General features: G+C 43.5%; 1 protein-coding gene across 5 annotated transcripts in view; it reads right to left on the bottom strand.

Moving 5' to 3' along the window:
• Nucleotides 1-20,789, bottom strand: part of HTR4 (5-hydroxytryptamine receptor 4) — a 176,432-nt gene that overhangs the window by 150,009 nt on the left and 5,634 nt on the right. For all 5 annotated transcript variants that reach the window (XM_045437828.1, XM_045437832.1, XM_045437852.1 and 2 more), the window contains exon 2: nt 7,045-7,117. In XM_045437828.1, the coding sequence (XP_045293784.1) occupies nt 7,045-7,070 (26 nt within the window). In that variant the 5' untranslated portion in view covers nt 7,071-7,117. The remainder of the gene's footprint in view (nt 1-7,044; nt 7,118-20,789) is intronic.

Here is a 20,789-nt window from a genome sequence, read left to right as displayed (position 1 = left end):
GTTTTCCTCTACACAGAGATCACCAACCAAAGGGTTAGTTGCATATAAAGGACAGCTGACTCTACCGAATAGCATGCAAGATGAGGGGTCAAAAAGACACAAGGAGACCGAGCCCTAGATCCTTCAATTCCCAAACAGGAATGTGCCTAAGTTTGTGGAAGCTTCAGAGTAAAGAGAAAACAGTGCTGGACAGAGTGCAGAAGAGCAGCAGCCTCATCCCAATGAGGCCACTGATTGAGCCTCAAGACTGACAGTCTTCTATCACCTTTGGAAGCCTCAGTTTCCTCGCCACGGCATGGGCCCAATCAGGGACAGATAATCAAAAAATCTCACGGTCGACCAATTAAATGGAGACTGAATTTAAGTCATCGAGAAACTTATGTAGTGTGGCAACTGATTAGCAGTCCCGGGGATAATACAAGCCTACAGCTCAAGGTTACTGTGGTGACTAAAGACGACATGTAACCGATTGATCCACGCGACCCACGAGTGAGATACTAGGTTAAGAACCTCACCTACTCTGCTTCTGATCCTCACAAACACTCCATTCTCAGACACCCAAGTGAAAGGCTCAGAAAGATTACATAATTAGTTCAAGGTCATACGGCTAGTAACTGGGGAAGCCAAGACTTGAACCTACATCATTCTGCTTGCCCAAACACCATACTCTGGCATCCTGGGGGCTGGCATCTTGCTGAAGTCCTTGCAGCGCCTGTACTTTGGAAGCTGTGTAGTGTGACAAGCAAGTTAGCTTGGCTCCACATCGGCAGACTCACACCCTGCAAGAGACCAGTGCTTCAGAAATGTAAATATGCCGTCCTCCCTCCATCCTTCTCCCGGGCTCCAGCTTGATGTCCTCCGTGACCTCATGAGGCACAGGGAGTTTCACCACAGGGCGAGTGCCCGTTAACATTTGCTGTGCTCCTCATCTAATCAAAAGACCAACGGAATTACCACCATTTTATCAGTCAAGCAATAAAGTTGAGTATTATTCCCATTGCCATTTCTAAAGCAACATAAAAATAACCCCTTTTAAATGGTACCCACTCACTTTCTCCTTATATGCTAATGCGTGTCACAATTTCAAAGCCTGGAGAGAGATTTCCTGCAAAACATTTCACTGCCTTAAAGCTTCCCATATTCACAGCTCCAACTGCCAAGTTACAAACAGGAGTTAACTCTGGTTCCAAGTCAATTACCTATTGATAAGTCTTTAGGGCAGACAACTTGTATACATGGATTTCAAAGGCTATGTGGTATTTCAAGGCGTTAGAACGTTTGGCATCAGAGATTCTCACGTCACCCTCAGACTTCAGTGAATCATATGTATCCTCACCAGTGTTAATAATCAAACCCAAAATCAACTCCCTTATTTTAAAAGTTGCTCTTTCTCTTTGCTAAATTCAGATCATCTCAACGAATTCTTGTAGTCACACTGATTTCCAGTTAATTGAATCTCCTCATTTGAAGTAATGAGTTGCAACTTAGCCATGAATTTATTAATCCAAAGCCAGCTACTCACCTTTGTTGTGGTTTTTAATTAATTCTGTCACATAGGTACAGCAGGTGACGGCATTTACATCAGGACTATGCAGTTTATATTTTAAAATACTCAGCTTTTTGTATTTATTCAGACTTTCTGTGTTTTATACACAAGCCTGCAATTTTGATCTTCTGTTCAAAAATGTTTAGTGGCTCTCCAACATAAGGCGTCAAGCCGTACCGAGGGCAGAGGAAAGAAGGGTTCTCTCTCCCGCCCGGAAAACTGGTTTCTTTTTGGGTTCCTTTCTCCCTTTCTTCTTCCCTCTTTCCTTCCTTCCCTAAAGTGGCTAACAAAAATAAACAATATAAAATATTGTCAAGGAAGCGAAGGAAACAAGAGGAAGTGACAAAAAGAGTTGGAAAAATAAAATAGCGGCATGTCAGAGCCATAGTGAGTGCCTGGAGAGCTTCTGTTCTTGCTAGTGGTAATTATAAACTTGACTCTGAGTTTCCTAGAAGCTCTAGCAGAAGGAGAGAAATGCTACCATTTTTCGGGAACAATCTGGTAGTTAAAACAAAACAAAGCAAATAGCATGGGCTAGCTCTGAAGTCAATCAAGTCAGTAAGTGATTCGGGGTATCACTAAGTAGTGTCATGAGCTTAGAGACAGCACTGAGGTAAAACCCCACCAGGCTCACTGCCCAAGCACAGGCCGGTGATGTTCTACAGTAACTATCGATCGCAAAATCACCAAAGCCATTGTTTCCAATCTCTTTTCTTCATCCCTTCAAAAACAATGCAAGCTGCTTCCTCCAGGGCCCCAACAAGAAGCAAACAGACCATGACACAACATCGGGTGAGTGTCAGATTGTTTGGAAAGAGCTGCCTGCAGACCGCTAAATTTGTGAGACACTGTTTACCAAAGGAGAGGATTGTCAGGCACGTGCCTCTCTATCCGGCTTTTCATCATGAGTCTATCTATCCTACATCGACTGCTCTCTGCAATGGACAATGCTAAAGAAAAAATACTGAGAATGTTTCTTGTATTTCTTTTTTTTAAATTTTTTAATGTTTATTTTTAAAAGGGAGAGAGAGAGCGAGAGACAGAGAGCAAGCAGGGGAGGGGCAGAGAGAGAGGGAGACACACAATCCAAAGCAGGATCTAGGCTCTGAGCTGTCAGCACAGAGCCCAATACGGGACTCGAACCCACCAACCTTGAGATCATGACCTGACCTGAAGTCACTCAACCAACTGAGCCACCCAGGAGCTCTGCTTCTTATATTTCTAAAATCAGACTTAGTATTTCTTTTTTCAGTCCTACCTTATAGTCCACAGAGAATATAGCTCATTGTATATCTCACTGATAGGGTTCTTTTGTTGCTGTACTAAATTATATTTATGCAATTATCTTCTAGTTAGACCAGGAGATTCTTAAGAACAGGCATGTACTGGGGTGTCTGGGTGGTTCAGTCAGCTGAGCATCTGACTCTTGATTTTGGCTCAGGTCATGATCCCAGGCTCGTGGGATTGAGCCCTGCATCAAGCTCTGCACTGAGAATGGAGCCCGCTTGGGATTTTCTCTCTCTCTCTCTCTCTCTCTCTCTCTCTCTCTCTCCCCCTCTACCCCTCTCCCTGCTTGTGTGCTTTCTCTCTCTCTCTAAACAAAAATATATTTAAAAAGAATAGGTACTTATGTTAACTCTTCCTGGCACATGGTTTAGATGTTTAATCAATGTACATGAAACAAATGAAGAAACCCTCACTTGCTCGTATTTACACACGGAGCAATATTATTTAAATATCACAGAAATATACAACCGTTACAAAACAGATAGTATTAGAAGTTGGTCATATTTTGGCTATACGGCCTCCATCTCCTCTTCCTAAAAATCACCAACTTCTTTGGAGAGCTTAACTTTCCTCCATTTTATGTCATCTCCCTGAGTGGTACCTGCTTCCTCTTATAAAAGCTGAACAGCATGCGATCACATGACTTAGCTCAGCCAATCAGCTGTCACCTCCCAGGGCTCTGCCTGTCAAGTAGCATATGGAAAAAGGCAATGGTTGGACATTATCCATGATGCAGTGATGTCCTGACCAATTCTTCCTAGCTCTATGAGAACTCCCAAAGTTCTTGTTTATTTGCAAGCCTGGTGTCCCACAGCATTCTCATCTTAATTATTTGACGCTGTACATACGTTGTGGCTTCCCCAAAATTACCTTTGAACACATTAGCAAGTTAGTTTCCGATGCTTGTAGCCAAGAACACTCATAGGTATCCAATGGCACGGATCAAGCTTAATTAGCAAACCCAATTAAAGGAGACCCAGCAAAAATAAAGTGGCCAGTATGGCCAGAGAAAATACTTAAGTGTTAGACATTTTATTTAGCCCTAGATATCAACTAGGACCCCTCTGTCCCTTGATACCTGGGAAAAACTGGCCAGAATCTCTTAATTCTACAGCCCGTAGAACTTTAAGATTTTCACTCTGATTTCCTGCCATGATTCTCCTGCCATGTCTATTCTTCTCCATCCTATACCTTTTGAGTGTTCATTCTCATACACGCATTCTCCCTTCCAAACACACTTTCCCAGACAGGAATGTCAGCCCTCTCACTAATACACACATACGCATTCACGGAACGTATCTGTGGTCTAGTCGAGGCAGTGTGATTACGTGACCTTGAGCAGGTACCACTTTGTTCCTTAGTTACCATGCACTGCACAATGGGGACGACAGTGACATGCGCCTCACAGGGCTGCCTAAAAATTAAATGGGATGTTACACATGAAGTTCACAGTGCATGTATGGTAAACCTTCAACTCTCAGCTCCTAGCCAAGCCAGAAAATTTTCCTAAAGAACCGGAGCCTGGGAGAGGGCAGCACACACATCATACGTAGGCACTTCAAACAAACAAACAAATAAAGATTCGCAAGCTAACTTCCCTCAAAGTCCCTCACAGCCACCATGCCATTGGCTGGTTCACGCTTCTCTAAGCAGTGCCCCAAAGTCCTCTCTTCTCTGAATCTTTTCTCTTGTCCAAACTTCCAACTCCTTTTTCACCTATTCTCCTGTCTTCAGAGCAAGCAGAAAAATTCCTCTCCCGTACCAGGGTCCTGGGCTCTTTGCCTCTCATTTTATGTGGGCACTTCACAAACTGAAGATATTTCCTTACCAAAAAAAAAAATAAAATAAATAATAATAATAATAATAATAATAGTGATAATTTTTGGTTTCTGCCCTTAAAATAATAAAATTTACCCCAATTATGCCTAGAACATTGGTTTCCAGACCCTAGTCATTTGCATGTTACCCTTATAATTTTTTTCACCATCTTTTATTAACGAATATTTTTAAATTACACAATATTTTTCCTTAAACAAACTTACTTTTAGATTTTAAATGAATGTAGTTTAAAAGGAAACTATATTTTACCACTATAAGTGCCAAAATAGTATTACTCACATGGTAAGAAGGTTACCTTGAAATAAAAATTCACTTAAAAAAAGATATTCATGTACCACCTAAAATCATTATGCATTACTAGTGACACATGCATCACAATTTGATAAATGTGAGCCTAAAATACGTCCTTTATTATGAACATCCAGAGGCTGGACTGAGGAGGGTATGGGTGGAAAGTCTGTGCATTTGTATGTTACTAATTGTGTGGGTAGAGAGTAGGCGTGAGTGAGGATGCGCATATGTCGATGGGATCAGGTTAGAAATGTGACAGAGAGGACGGTCCAGAGATAGGATTCTGGGGAGTGATATCATCTTGTATCCTCCAAGATTGTCCCACAGCACCCGGGAGAATGGCTAGTGTTCATTTAATTGAACTATAACCCGTTGTTGGAATCCAACGCTGCTATAAATAAATGTTGAAACACTGGAAATGTTAGGGATCATAAAATCTAAACTATCCAAAGAGAAGCTCCTTTTACCAAAGGAGGCAGTTTGAGACAGTGTCTGAAAGTTAAAACAATGTCATAACTTACAATCATTGATACTGCTTGCTCCCTTTGGGCTTTTAACAAAAATTAACAACACTAAAATTGAGAGTCTCCAGATTCCGCTCCGCTTTGTCTGTACAAACAATGTCACAGACTTCTGGAGGGAAATGCAACACAAGGCACCAGCTTAAAATTCTGGGCTAAAGTTCTAAGACTCGGCCCCGAGTCAGTGTGTTGGGTAAGGAACCCAGTCCAGGGAGCTTCTACTGCAAGTGTAAAATGTTTTACTGCTAAATATACAGAGCCTTTGTGCCTATCTAGGTAAACTAGAACACAACCCTATTTGAAATATATGCAGTAGACCACCAATGGCTGGGTGATCAGCGAGTCTTTAGTCAATATCCACCACGTGCCAGGAACTACGCATGAGACACATTCTACCCTTAAGGAATCCCCGGGTTTGGGGTGATAGTAACATCTCTGCAGCTTGAGTCACCAGAGTTCCTGTCAAGATATTTGACAGCTCCCTTTTATCGTGGCATTCTACTATATCAAACACAGAAGCACAGTGCCTCTCATCTACACCTGAAACATGCTTTCCTATAGGTCTCGAGTGAAAAAAGCACGGCCCTCATGAGTGCACCAAGAACGTATTTTTTTTAGAATGTCTTCCAGCGATTGATACGTATGGCTAAAGCTCAGCCCCGAATGCCAATTCATAACATTCAAGCCTTACTGAATACAATTTTCTTCCACACTATTTGATTGTGCCAAATAAAATGTCAGCAAACCTTTAGAGAAAATCTTCCTTAGGAGCCATCCTATTATCTGATCTCTAAGAGTTGCAGGAAATGACAGGAAAACAAAATAAAACCGTTTAGCTTTATGTAGCTATACCATGCAGTCGTCACGTCACGTGATCTAATGACCTGGCTGGAAAAAAAAGAAGCGGGCAGACTAGAACCTGTTATGAAAAAGCTATTTGAATGCATATCTACAGTGTAGATGTACAGAGAGACATTCTTAAGCTATTTTTACCCTACTTAAATACATCTCCATTCTTCCTATTATAGAGATGAATATCTATTTTCATGTCGCACCATCTCTCATAATTCAGACTTTTAGCATAAGCACCTAGAAATATTTAAAGCCATGTTATATTTATCATAAGTTTAGGCAGAAAGGAGGAAAGAACCCACAAATCATCAAACAGCATCACATTCCTGATTACACATGAAACGCTGAAGAAAAACCACATCTGGGGGCACCTGGGTGGCTCAGCCGGTTAAGCGTCCGACTTCAGCTCAGGTCATGATCTCGCGGTTCGTGAGTTCGAGCCCCGAGTCAGGCTCTGTGCTGATGGCTCACAGCCTGGAGCCTGCTTCTTATTCTGTGTCTCCCTCTCTCTCTGACCCTCCCCCCGTTCATGCTCTGTCTCTCTCTGTCTCAAAAATAAATAAACGTTAAAAAAAAAATTAAAAAAAAAGAAAAGCCACATCTGCTGGATGGGTAACTCTACTACAACAGATTTTTCAGAGGCCTCGTAGTTCAAACGGCCATAATTTACGGCAGCATAATTACAGTCCACACAGAAATACAACATACCTCACATTCGCATCAAGTTCGTCCATTACAGGAAACACGCATGGGTGAGTCGGACTGCAGTGCCCACAAGGTCCTATAATGTGGAAATTAAAAAGAAAAAAACAGTTAGACAATGAGTTAATGTGAGAAAATAAAAGTCTATGCTAAAGGAAAGAAATTGCCAGATAATCATGGCTTCCTATTTATCACAACTTTTGTTTTGGAGTATCAGAAAGTATTTAGTCAACCATACTACAGCAAAGAGCTATTGACGTACTGGAGTATGACACAGCTGAGTACCACAAAGTGGCTTTACCATTTTACTAATCTGGACATTAAAACACATAGGTACTTCTTTTTACTCCATGCTAACCAGCGTACTTTTTGTTCTTCCTGGAAACCCAGCTTATTTATGTGGTCTGCACTAGGACATTAGCTAATGAGAAAACAAGTTGCTACACTGTTATGATTAAAATGGTGTATTCCCTAAAATGGTCAGCCATCACGTTTCCTATGAGGATTTTCAGGGTTTTTTTTTTTTTCTTTTTTTAACTCTTTTTTGAGGGTAGGCAATCATATATCCGTTTGAAAATTAAAAAATCTCTTGAGAACTGTCTGCCCTGAAGAAACTCGATGGTCATGCACACACATACACATTTCCGGAGGGGCCCATGATTCCTTGAAGGACACTGATGAACCCCAGGCTAAGAACTCCGACTTGAAAGGCAGTTAACTTCCAAACTACCCAAAGTTCCTCTGGTATGCGCTCTCAGACCTTGTACACTTCACTGGGCAGGTACTCACTGATCCACCAAGTTGGCCCTCTTCACTGACTGTAGTTTCCTTTTTCAGAAGAATTCCTATGTTTCTATCACATTTGATCCACACCATGGCGAATCAGAGAACGTAGGGGCAGAGCCTGATCCACTTCTTTGGGGGCGACCCTAAGCTGGTCTCTTTTTTTCCTTTTAAGCTTCACCATCTACTTCTCAGTAAACAGACGGATTGGAGGAGATGATCTCCGGGTTCACTTCCAGCTCTGACATTCTCTAATTCCATCTGCTAGTTTTCTAATCGAATCTTATCAAGAAGAAACTATAAATCTATTTATCTGCACAACAGAACCATGAAACTCAGCCTGGGCCCTTGGATGCTTTGGTCAGGGTGGACCAAATACGTTTGCCTGCCCGCCAGGAAGAGAACGGCAGACCACCGGAGCTGGAACGGATGTAGGTTTCTCTGGGTTTTTCAGTGTTTGTTCCTTAATGCCACTAAGATGTGCAGGGACTCCCATGGGCATTTCCTGGTCTGGGCCAGGTGTGGGGAGGACTCAGCCTCCAAGACTCTGAACCCCCTACTCTGACCTAAAGCTAAGTAGCTCTGGCCACTCCGATCTCTTTTACATTTTGAATCTGGAATAATCTTTTTTTTTCCCCCAAGTTTTATTTATTTATTTTGAAAGAGAGAGAGGAAGAGAGAGAGAGAGAGCAGGGGAGGGGCAGACAGAAGTAGAAAGAGAGAATCCCAAGCAGGCTCTGCATGGCCAATGTGGCGCTCGATTCGGGGCTCAAACTTACGTATGGTTGAGATCATGACCTGAGTCAAAACCAAGAGCCAGATGCAAAACCGACTGAGCTACCCAGGTGCCCCAGAATCTGGAATAATCTTGTATCGGAAATATTTGAGTACAAAGCCCTAACTACTGCAGTGACAGGGCTCTATCCTCCTCCCTCCTCTACCTAAAATCTTTCTTGAGGTGATCACATCCCTTCCCGTGGCTTACAATAAAAAGCATTTCAGGGATGCCTGGCTGGCTCAGTCAGTGGAGCGTGTGACTCCTGATCTTGGGGCTGTAAGTTTTGAGCCCTGTGTTGGGTGTAGAGATTACTTTAGAAATGTTTTTAAAAAAATTTTTTTTTCAACGTTTATTTATTTTTGGGACAGAGAGAGACAGAGCATGAACGGGGGAGGGGCAGAGAGAGAGGGAGACACAGAATCGGAAACAGGCTCCAGGCTCTGAGCCATCAGCCCAGAGCCTGATGCGGGGCTCGAACTCATGGACCGCGAGATCGTGACCTGGCTGAAGTCGGACGCTTAACCGACTGCGCCACCCAGGCGCCCTAGAAATGTTTTTAAATAAAATAAAAAGCATTTCAAACTTAACTCTGCAGTTCCCACTCCCAACACAAAAACCTCATCCTCCCCTAGTGTTTCCCATTTCGACCAACGACCCCACATTTACCCAGTGACTCAGAACAAGTGACTCTTGTTCTCACACCCTGCAACCAAACTCTCAGCAAATTCATCCTATTTTCTAACTGACCCCTCATTCCAACTTCTTCTCATTCCCTCCAGAACCCGGACCCTGGTCCACGCCACCATATCTTTTCTTCTGATACCGCCATAACCCCACAACTGTGCTCCTGCTTGCTGCCCTCTCATCTCTCGTCCCCACAGCAGCCAGAATGCTACTTTAGTTTACCTTATTTTGTTTTGTTTTACATTTGTTTATTTCTCTTCAGAGCGAGTCAGACAGTGGGGGTGGGGGAGGGGCAGAAAGAGCAAACAGGCTCCTGGAGGTCAGCATGGAGCCCAACACGGGGCTTGAACTCACGAACCTGTGAGATCATGACCTGAGCCAGAACCAAGCATCGAATGCTGAACTGACTGAGCCAGCCAGGCGCCCCCAGACTGGTATTGTGAACATGTAAGTCGGATCATGTCTTCCCTGAATAAATGTGTCTCCTAGTCTCATTTGGAATACAATGCAAACTCCAGACCAACTAGATCCTACATTATCTGGCCCCACCCAGCTCCTCACCAAACTCAACTTCAGCCATGCCCCACCCCCTGCAGTGCCCTTGAGCTCACTGGTTTTGCTACTTTCCTTGGCCATAAAAGCAGGTTTTCACCTGAGGGCCTTTCCACTTGTTGCTTTCTCTCTGCTGCTCAACTGTCACTTCCCCATAGAAGTCTTCCCTGATCGCCCGAGTAAAACTTCAACCTCATTTTCCAAAGGCTTCTATTTTCTTTATCGACTCTTTTTTCTCATTAGCACTGACATCATATATACTCCGTTGTTTCTTCATTAGTATTCGGTCGTCCTCACTAGAATAGTGTCGGGAGGACAGAGTTACATCTGATCACTGTTACATCCTCAGTGCCTAGAAAATTACCCGGCATATTATATTGTCTTCGTAGATACTTGTTGAGTCAAATAAGTAGTGAGTTTCGCACACGAAGAAACTGAGGTTTGAGAATTTATGGCTTTCCAACTGGGAGGTAGTCTCTGGACCACCCCAGGGTACACTATGGTCATTTTTAAAAGTAGGGAAAAAACCACCTCGTCTTGTTTAGTCACCTTTTACTATGCGCTCACAAGTGCCAACCGCCCTCACTTTCCTCTTCTTCCAACCTCTTGTCCCTCCTGTTACAAGAAGAGACGGCGGGCCCGAGAGGTTAACGCACTTGCCAAAGCCACAGAGCCGGCGCTGGGAACAGAACCCAGGCGTGTGGCTTCCAAAATCCAAGCTTTGTTTTGTACAGTTCTTGTCATCAGATCACATTTCCTTCCACTGGAAGAGAAGGAATCCCTCTTTCTCTGCAAACAGTGCTCTGAATTTCCTTTCTGGAACCCTGTTTCCCCTGCCTCGGTCCCAAGCTCCAGTGATGAGCACAAGAGCAGCACTGGCCAACCAAAACGGCTCACTCCCTGGCCACAATTCTCTCTAGGAAGAGTCTCTCTTTTCCCTAGTGTTGCCAGACCATTAAGACTTTCAGTTGGAAGCTACTGGTGGCATCATTGCTACTTCGTGGAGAGAGCTTGTCTGAGCATGAAGCTAACCCCAGGGAAAGCAGAGTGAACTTGAGGCTTACGACCCGGCAGTGTCTTAAGACAGTTTTGCACGTGAACTTCCCAATTATTCGAGCCAACAAATTCCTTTTTTTCCCTCTTAAGCCAGTTTGAGTCGGGTTCCAGCCATTCTTTGTTACCAAAAGAATCCTGAGTAATACACCAAAAAAAAAAATCAATATTGTATTTGTATACAGATTAGAAGGAAGAAAAACTGGCACTAAGAAAACCAGTTAAAAGCTAGCTGAAGTTCATCTGATTGAAACTGCATTTGAAAATGTTACAACACGGGGAAAACTTCAGATATTCATAGCAATGTACATTGTTACCTCTTCCTCATCGGAAACCCAACCAGCAAATTGAAAATGACTGCCATTTAACAAGCCAGTGAGATGAGACAGCCTGCATTTTGTCAGAGAGAAACGAACAGTAACAAAAGATAAATTGGTGATTCGTATCTATCCTGATTTGATTAATCCATCACAGTCCACTATTTTCTACCATGCTCGTCAGGGCTAACTAATCAGAACCGTGATTACAGGGACACTTCTGGAAGATCACGTAGAGTAAGAGGGATGTGCAAAGAACATAAAAACGATGTTTTTATCTTACATACTCACACTTCTGGCTCCTTCCCAAAACACTACCTAGCCAACTAAAGACACAATCAACTGAGAGCATCTCCTATGCCTGGGTATAGTTATGTCACTTCTAAAAGTCCTGCCGATTTGAAATTCAATTAGACCACATATGCGTGTGTGCGTTTTAAAACAGTCATGCTGCACCCTTATCTGAGGGACAAGGGGTGATACCCCCCATATTGGTCTCCTTCAGAGAAACAGTCGTACATTGTTGTAACCAGATACAGAGCATGGCGAGCCTCAGGAAAGGGGTGGAGAAGAGAGTCAAACAGAACCTTCTACCAGGTGAAGTCCAAGTGAAGATCTCAGTATTCTCTCAGAGCTAGGTAGGACAAGCTCAAGTAACCAGAATGATTCTAAACACTTTATCTGTCACAAAAGTCAAGCTACAGCAGCATACAACTCCATCGGATTCTCTGGAGATTCTCTTCCTTGTTGGGTACATTGAGACTGGATCCTTCCTTAAAAAAAAGAGGAGGAAGGGGTGCCTGGGTGGCTCAGTCGGTTAAGCGCCTGCCTCTCGGTTTTGGCTCCGGTCATGATCTCACGGTTTCGTGGGTTTGAGCCCCGGGCCGGGCTCTGCGCTGGCAGCACGGAGCCCGCCTAGGATTCTCTCTCTCCGGAGCTCTCTCTCTGCCCTTCCCCCACTCACACTGTCTCTGTCTCTTTCAAAATAAATAAATAAACTTAAAAAAAAAAAAAAAAAGGAGGAGAAAGAGGTCATCTTACTTATGCCACCCAATGCTCATTCCAACCCTTGGTTTTCCCGCTTACAAATTGTAAGTAACTAAAGGACAAACCCAAAAGGTAAGTACACCCCATCTTTACCCTTGTTCCTCTACTCAGGATATCCTGAAAGATCGCTGTGGAACAGTCGTTAATGGTTAACAGAAGGTGTGTCGTTGCATCCCTATTATGAGAAGGGCTCACCTGGAAACAGTCCCTGCCTATGGAGTGAACGAGCCACGGGGTCTGGCACAGTGCCAACGTCTGCCAACCTGGAGCTCTGTCAGAACCTCAGCTTGGCTTTGCTGCACTTTGGGTGTTGGTTTTTTTTTTTTTTTTTTTAAATCTCTGGGTTTGATTGCATGGGCGGATATTCATGCATAACTGTGCATAGATTGACCACGTTTCTTCAGAGAGTATGCTCGCACGGGTTACACTTCTACACCAAAGGGCATATTCCAATGCCTTTATTTTGGACAAGTGTCAGAAATAAGTAAAACATTATTTATCTTCGTAGCCAAATTGAGGGCAGGAGCTTCACATAATGGGAGGAGCAAGCACCGGACCGGGAGTCACTGGGCATGGGTTCTCAGCCCAACCGTGCTGCTAACTCACTGCTCGTATCCGTGAGCGAGTCTGCTTACCAAGCTGGGTCTCAATTCCCCCAGGTGTAGAAGGGACCGGGTCAGCGGGTACTGGGCAGCGTGAGTAAAGGGGGAGATTTCGAGTAAGTAGAGCTTCTCAGAAGCTAAAGGAAATTTTGACAAGGTGAGTCGCCTGTCATCGGAGGCATTCAGGCGGCATCTGAGTAACCGTGTAAGGAGGTCTAAATGAGAACTATAATTTTGGTGACCTATAGGGTTTCTCCCAATAAAGTTGTAGGACTGTGGCAACGTCCGTATTAGTTCTGCCTCTCATATCCCCCAGAAGAAAGACCAAGCGTCTGGAACCATTTCCCAATTTTAAAAAAGGATGCTTCCTCCTGGGCGCCTGGGTGGCTCGATGTCGGTTAAGTGTCCGACTCTTGGTTTCAGCTCAGGTCATGGTCTCATGGTTTGGGGGATCCAGCCCCCCATCGGCCTCTGCACTGATGAGCCTGCTTAGGATTCTCTCTTTCCCTTTCTCTGCCCTTCCCCTGCTCATGCTCTCTCTCACTCTCCTAAAATAACACAAAAATTAACAAATAAAAAAAGAAAAAAATAAAGGATGCTTCTTCAATTCCCATGTGTGGTCTCAAATACGATCGGGGACACCTCTGAGCAGGTGGGACAAAAAGAGAGCAGTGCAAAGTGTAATCAAATAAGCCCAGATATCTGATATGAGTTAGTTGTCAAACTAACTCCTGTTGGCCTCATCACTTCATGCCCTAACCAACCAGCGGCCATTTGTACCAAAACAGAGTGTTACCAGTATCAGACACACAAGCTTTCCCCCAGGCTTCTGCATCCTTGGTGATCATGATGCCCTCGTAACCGTGACTGTGAAAAAAATTCTTGGCTCATCTGAAAAACCGTAAGTGTGCAAGTTCTCACGACACGGACGAAGAAAGTTCTCAGCTATTTACAGGGACTTTGTTTTGGAAAATATTAGAAACTTGTAGAACGCCGTTTCGGGAATTTATGTTATGTCAGTTCATACATATACTCTTCAAAAGAACTTCTCTTTGTAAATTAGTGCTGAAAAAAATCGTATGATTTGTTATCTAGACATCTAAATGGTGATATGTAAGCCATTAAGAGAGGGAGAGAGAGAGAGAGAGAGAGAGAGAGAGAGAGAGAGAGCACCTGTGTTCCAGGAGTCGGGACTACATTCGCCAGTGTCTTTCCAGGGATGGCAGTCAAAATGCCATTTGTACTGAGTCACCTGGAAAGATTTAGACCTAAATAAAAAGCCTCCAGCTGTTTCATTTCCATAACTGAAAACCATACAGATGCCAATTCAATTATGCTTAAGGGACCACAGTGCAGATACGTACAATTAGGATGCAAAATGGCTTTTCACTTTTCTCAAAATAACTGAGAAAATATTCCTTCTGGATAAATACACTTTTCTCAGCTGGGAATTCTAGACCTTTTGTCAGAACACTGATATTGAAAACAGCCTTTAACCAATGAAAGACTAGTGAGGAGGCATATCTAATCTACCTGTGGGGGAAAAATAGATTATAGGAAAAGTCAACTTCCATGCAATTCCATTTCATGTAGCACGGGAACAGAGTACATCTAGAGCGTTTCTAGAAATCAGATATTTTTAAAGGCAAAGACTTCCCTCCCACCACCCCCACAAAGAATGTGACAAGGAGAGGGACTTTGCAAGAAACCAGACCCAATGAAACACGGATCTGGATATTTCACGAAGAAAGAGAAAGAAGATTCAGGAGGCATTTGTATATTATATTAATATAATATAATATATTATACATTATAATATATAATATATAATATATAATATATAATATAATATATAATATATAATATATAATATATAATATATATAATATATAATATATATATAATATAATATATAATATTATAATATAATATATAATAAATACATTATATTATATAAGTAATTATAATTACATATATTAACATATAATATAATAATATTAATAATATCCTATAATACATGTTTCTGATCACTTGATTAATGTCTCACTCCTAATTTGGCCACAGATTCTATGAGAAAAGAGACACCGTTCGTGATCAGTGTTTGTCAAAGGAATGGCCTAACACGATATGGAAGTTCCACTTGATAATTAGAAAAGGAAGTAGTCTTGTCTTTGGGTCTCCAAATGAGAGATGGGAGCCTCAAGAGGAGTCTGACACTCACTCTGAGGTACATCACCCGACATCAGAGCTGTCCAGTTACTGACCTGTGTGTCTGGGCAAGCGACAAGGTCCCCCTCAGTGGGAGGCTCAAACAGAAGCCGGCAAGCCATCAGTCAGTCAAGGTTGAGGGGAGGAAGCAAGGCGTAGAGGATTTTGAATTCTGATGAAATCCCGGAATGCAATGAGAGCGGAACTACCTAAGAGGCTGTTTACCGTAGAGCAGCTAGAGCAGCGGTTCTCAAGTTTAAGCAAGTGTAAGAATCACCTGCAGGCTTGTTAAAACACAAAGGCTGGGCCCCACCTCCACGTTCCTGATTCAGTAGGTTTAGGGTGGAAAATCTGCATTTCTAACAAGATCTCAAGTACTGCTGATGCTGCTGGCTTGGGGGCCTCTCTTTAAGGTCAAACATCAATTCCCTGAGTGTGGTTCCCATGTCCCTGGAGAAAGCTCGTGGTCCTAGGCAGCAGGTGGACACAGCATTAAATGCTGTTGGATCATATGGTTAAAAACGTGTTCTCCTTTCCTTTTCTATTTTCATCACTGTTATTTACGTTGAAGAAGAGAACTCAAGTGTTAATCTCTGAAACCTTCCTGACATTTAGAAATCTCCTTTTTATAATGAAAAAAGAACAGGTCTCAAGCTCACAATCTTTGGCTAGAAACACGATTATCTTACTGAGGTCCTCCAAGAAGCAGGTCTGAAGGTGAGGATTAAATAAATGTGCCCTGTTCATCTGGCAGGTGCAGGGACACCCTTGGCGGATAATGATACAGGAATGGAGGTGAAAGGCAGCCAATGCGGAATGTGTTATTACGCCACAGAAGCGTCATCTCACGTGGAAGCTCTGGGAAATGGTGCAAATATGCCTCAGAATTATCTGGGACAAAGTGGGGAGGGCACTGGGGTATTAATACTCTCGCCACCATCATTTATTGGTTAGGGGCTGTCCACACGGGGACACGGTTTCCCAGGCACCTCCAGCCCATCGTGCTTATAAGCACAGTGGATTACAGCAGACTGAGGGCAGCCCTTCCAAAAATGAGGCATGTTCACCACTGGAAGTCAGGAGGTTGGATACAGAAAGGGTGACGGGGTCTGCAGGAAACTGAGAGGACGGATGTCAGTATCTGCTCCAACTGTGCAGCTGAAATCTGATACATTGTTTTGTGTGCGCGGAATTCGCTTTTATAGTTACCTTCTATTTCTTGCAGTTGGCACTGGCTTCCACTTACATTTTTGTTTCTTTGTAAAATAAACTTATTTAAGGAAAACTAATTGATCTAAAGAAAAGGGCTCTGCAGATAATGTGCCAGATGGCATGAGAAGGTGGCAAGAACCACAAAGGTAGTACTCAAACGACTGCAGTTTGGGAGACACCGGCATAGTGATTTGAGGCAGAGATTGGCACTGTTTTGAGGGCCGTCTGGTAAATATTTTAGGCTCTATGGAGCACAAGGTCATTATCGCAACTACTCAACTCTGCCCCTGTAGCACGAAAACTGCCACAGACAATACGTAAATGACTGAGCATGGCTGTTTTCCAATAAAAGGTATTTATGGAGACCGAATTTGAATTTCACGTAATTTTCACTTGTCACAAAATAGTCTTCTTCTTTTGATTTTTTTTTTTTTTTTTCCAGCAATTCTAAAAATGCAAAAACAGGGGCGCCTGGGTGGCTCAGTTGCTTGAGTGTCCGACTTTGGCTCAGGTCATGGTCTCGCGGTTTGTGAGTTCAAGTCCCACATCAGGCTCACTGCTGTCAGCCTGTCAGCGCAGAGCCCTCTTCAGATCCTCTGTCCCCCTCTGTCTGCCCCTCCCCTGCTTGCACTCTCCCCCCAAATAAATAAATATATTTTTTTAAAAAAGTAAAAATCATTTTCAGCTCACAGGCCATACAAAAACAGACAGCCAGTCAGATAGTTTGCCGGCCCAATTCAAAGCATGGCCTTGGACTCTGTCGTGGTTGCACTGATTACCAGGTATGCCCTTGGACAAATCGCTTACTTTCCTTAGCCTCAGTGGCCCCATCTGTATAACAGGGAGAGGCATAATACCAACCCCACAAAAAATAAATGAACATGAACACTAATAATGCGAATGGCCAGTGAGTTCCCAACGTAATTTGAGCCGGCTATTGTGACAGGGTGGCCTCTGGCTGGGGTCCTTGGAGCCTGGATGTTTCCCACTCTGCTTCTCCATGAAGGCAGCTACGCACCTGGGGACTGATCTGCCCCACTTGGGGGTGTAGTTACCCACATTACTTGTCTTCTCTGCGGGACAGGCCCCTGAGAGCTGAGTCTCAGAATGCCCGGAGCGTCTTATTCCCACTCATCTCAGAGGCTTGGACTTGGGAGGACGTCAAGCTAAAATCTGTATTCCACCTAAAGAAAGTCTTCGAAATTCTTGTTTTGAACTTTGCGGGATTAATGCTGCGGACCACAGTGGTTCTCTAACATTAGAATCCCTAAAAATCACTTGCACAACTGCGGATCTGAGTGCCTCATTCAAAGCATCTCTGAATCAGTAGGTCCGGGAACCTGCATTTGAACAAGCGTCCCAGCGATTCTGGTGCGGACGGCTCATGGAGAGCGCTTTGGGAAACACTGCAAGGATGGAGTGCAATCCACCCAGGTGAGTCCGTCCCTCTGAAATCCTCTTTAATAGCTTTTCCCATCTGTGTAAATGCCTCCTTGGCAGAGAGACCTATGCATGCCAAGAGAAAAGTCTCCGCCAGCCTGTTTACTTCTTCTGTCCTCACTCTCTTCCACGCCTTCTGAACCTCCTGGGCTAGAAAACAGTTTACACAGAACTCTCCACTTCAGATGTCATGTGCTGATTATCATATCCAATTAAGCATCCTAGTGTAATCTCAAAGGACATGGGCTATTTACAGCTTGGATGGAAACTGTCGAGCAGAATCCTTATCTTTACGGGACTAATCAGAAGTCACCTCCCCAAAAAGCCTCTGAGTATACTCTCCCACCAATAGTTCCTAAACAAACCCCTTAGGAAAGAGATCGATCTGGATCCACAGATTTTGGAAGGGGCCATTTAACTCAGAAGAATCCTGCTGAGTAAGCAGGAGAGGGGCAGTGGCAGATTTCTGTGACTGAGATTTCTTGAACACATTCTCACCACCAATCCCTTCACGTGCGTTCCCTCACTGCAGCTTCACACCGCACCCTGAAGGAGTACTGCAATTATACCCATTTCACAGATGAAGAAACTGAGGCATAGAAAGGAGACACTGTCCAAGGCCACACAAGGCAGTGGCTTCACAACACAGACCTTACGTCACTAAGCTATCCCACAAAAGATCTCAGTAGCCTCCCCCCCCACTGCATCTCAACTTTTCGAGTCTCATTTTATTAACTAGATATTTATGTAGTTTCTTAAAACCCACACGGTATCTGCTGGCACCAGAAAGAGGCGAAGTGCTTTCACCAAGGCCTAACTTTGTTCTTAGCGCCATGTGACTCTGAGATCCTCATTTTGCTTCTATGAGCCCCAGGTCTCCGGCTGTTCAGTGTGGTTAAGATATCCAGCCCACCTGTCTTGCAGATCTGCTACTCCTCGTAAAATTCAAATAAGATGACATATGTGAAAGCCCTCTGAACGGCGTAAAAAGTTATCTAACGTGGTAATTCCCCAGCCTGTCATTGCCATAAATTATTTTCAATTTTGGAGAAGGAAGAAGGAGTGTACTCGTTTTGTACGAGCATCTGTGTCAAAGATCAGATTTTCCAGAGACCTGGGTTAGTTTGCAAAGTACCAACCCGGCAGATCTTTGTGCAGCAAGGAAATCACTACCTCTACTCACAAAGTAGACTATCGTGAGTCGATGCAATGGAAACTTCAAGAGCCTGAGCACCAGCGACCTGGGTGCTGGCCATCGCCCTGCCACTAACTGACCGTGAGTCTTTCCCTCTCCCCTCCCAGGAGACATAATGCTGTTCGGTGTTCGAGAACGTTTTGGGAGGCAGACTGCCAGCGCTAGATCCCAGCTGCATCCTTCTGCAGGAGGTGGTGACTCTGGGCAAGTCATGTCAACTGTTTTGGTCTCAGTTTCCCAATGATACAAATGAGAATAAGAAACAGACACTTACTTTGCAATCGCCCAAATAATGGATTGATGAATGGGTAGAAAGGTGGATAGACAGAAATATGACAAAGCAAGTTAATGTTGACTGTAGAACCTGTGTGGTGAGTGCATGTGTTCACCGGACAATTCTTTGAACTTTCCTCTTAACTTCCTGTTTTACAATAAAGTGTTGGGAAGTTTAAAAAAAAAAAAAAAAAAAAAAAACAATAAGTTTGCTAGAAGAGGTGGATGAGATATAGCGCTTTCAGCAATGTTCATAATCAGGGCTTGGCATGTATTACCGAGGTTGTTTACTGTATGGATAGAAGAGAAGGCATGGTGATGGATCCCCTCGACTTTGACAATCTGTGAGTCAGAATGTGTGCTAGGTGAGCGGGAGCCACGACACCCATGAGCAGAAGGAGAAGCCAGGCCACGCGGCATAGAAACCAGATGGACAGAGAGGAGCCAAGATGCAGCCACAGACACATCGGAAACCAAAAGGTATGCACAAATGGAAGCAGCAGGACCCCATGCAGACAAAGCCTAGTATAGGGGGACCTTGAAAATAAAAGCAGGTCATCTGTGTCACGTGCTAAATTAATGTGTTTCTCTATCAGACATCCCTCTGGTAGGAGGAAAGCACCGGGGATGAAGTCAAGCCTGCGATCGAATCTTGTCTCTGCCACCCTAGTTATTTGAAACGCGAGACCTTCATTCACGTGTCCACCAGACTACATGTACTGGGACTATCTCCGCCACTACAGAAGTGAGCCCCATGGCAACTAGGCTTTGGCTGTGACCTTGTGGCCCTGAATGGCTGGGCCAATCAGATTCGCCCTGTTGAGAATCGGAACCAAGAGACACACTCTTGGTGGGAATGTGTCAGATTAATGGCAGAGCAATGAAGACAAGACCGTGAACTCCTGGAGCTGAGTTCTCCGCTGATGTCTTGATTCTCATCCTTCCTTGGGTCTAGTTCCTTGAATACATGAGAAAGCCTCATTATCCTTCCAATAATTTCCTATTTTTGCTTCAGCAAGCCAATATTGACTTTTATTATGTATAAACAAATATATGTATGTGTATATATATATATATATGTATGTGTGCATATATATACACACATATATATGTATATATACTTACTAATACCATTACCCTAACTAATGCAAGAGTTTTCTTCAAGTTTCCAGGCCTTGGTTTCTTGATCTGTAAATAAGAGAAATACGTTTTCTCTCAGGGTTTTGATATAAAAATCAAAGAAGCCCAGCTGTGTACAATTCCACAGCACCTGGTAAATATTCAGTAAACATTATTTAAATCCTGAGTTTCAGAACTGCTAGACCTTCCTCAGCAAGTACTTAGAGTCACCTTGGAGTGACCTTGTTTAGGGGGAGGATGTGTGGTTGTGCAAAAAGAGGCAGAAGCTGAGCCAAGAAGAAGGAAAGGGTTGATGGAGCTCGGAATCTGGTCTGAAAAGAAACTTCTTCTGATTAAGATTTTAAAAATTTAATCAGTTATATATAAATGCTCCCACTGGAGTTTCACTGGGTTTCCTCGTTGCACTAAGGTCGATCTGAATGGAGAAATCAATGCAAAGCAACTTTGCAGGAAACAAAAGCTGGATG

The sequence above is a fragment of the Leopardus geoffroyi genome, chromosome A1 (assembly GCF_018350155.1).
Source record: "Leopardus geoffroyi isolate Oge1 chromosome A1, O.geoffroyi_Oge1_pat1.0, whole genome shotgun sequence".
NCBI lineage: Eukaryota > Metazoa > Chordata > Mammalia > Carnivora > Felidae > Leopardus > Leopardus geoffroyi.
The sequence above is the reverse complement of the archived record's forward strand: the minus strand, read 5'-3'. Positions and strand labels throughout refer to the sequence as shown.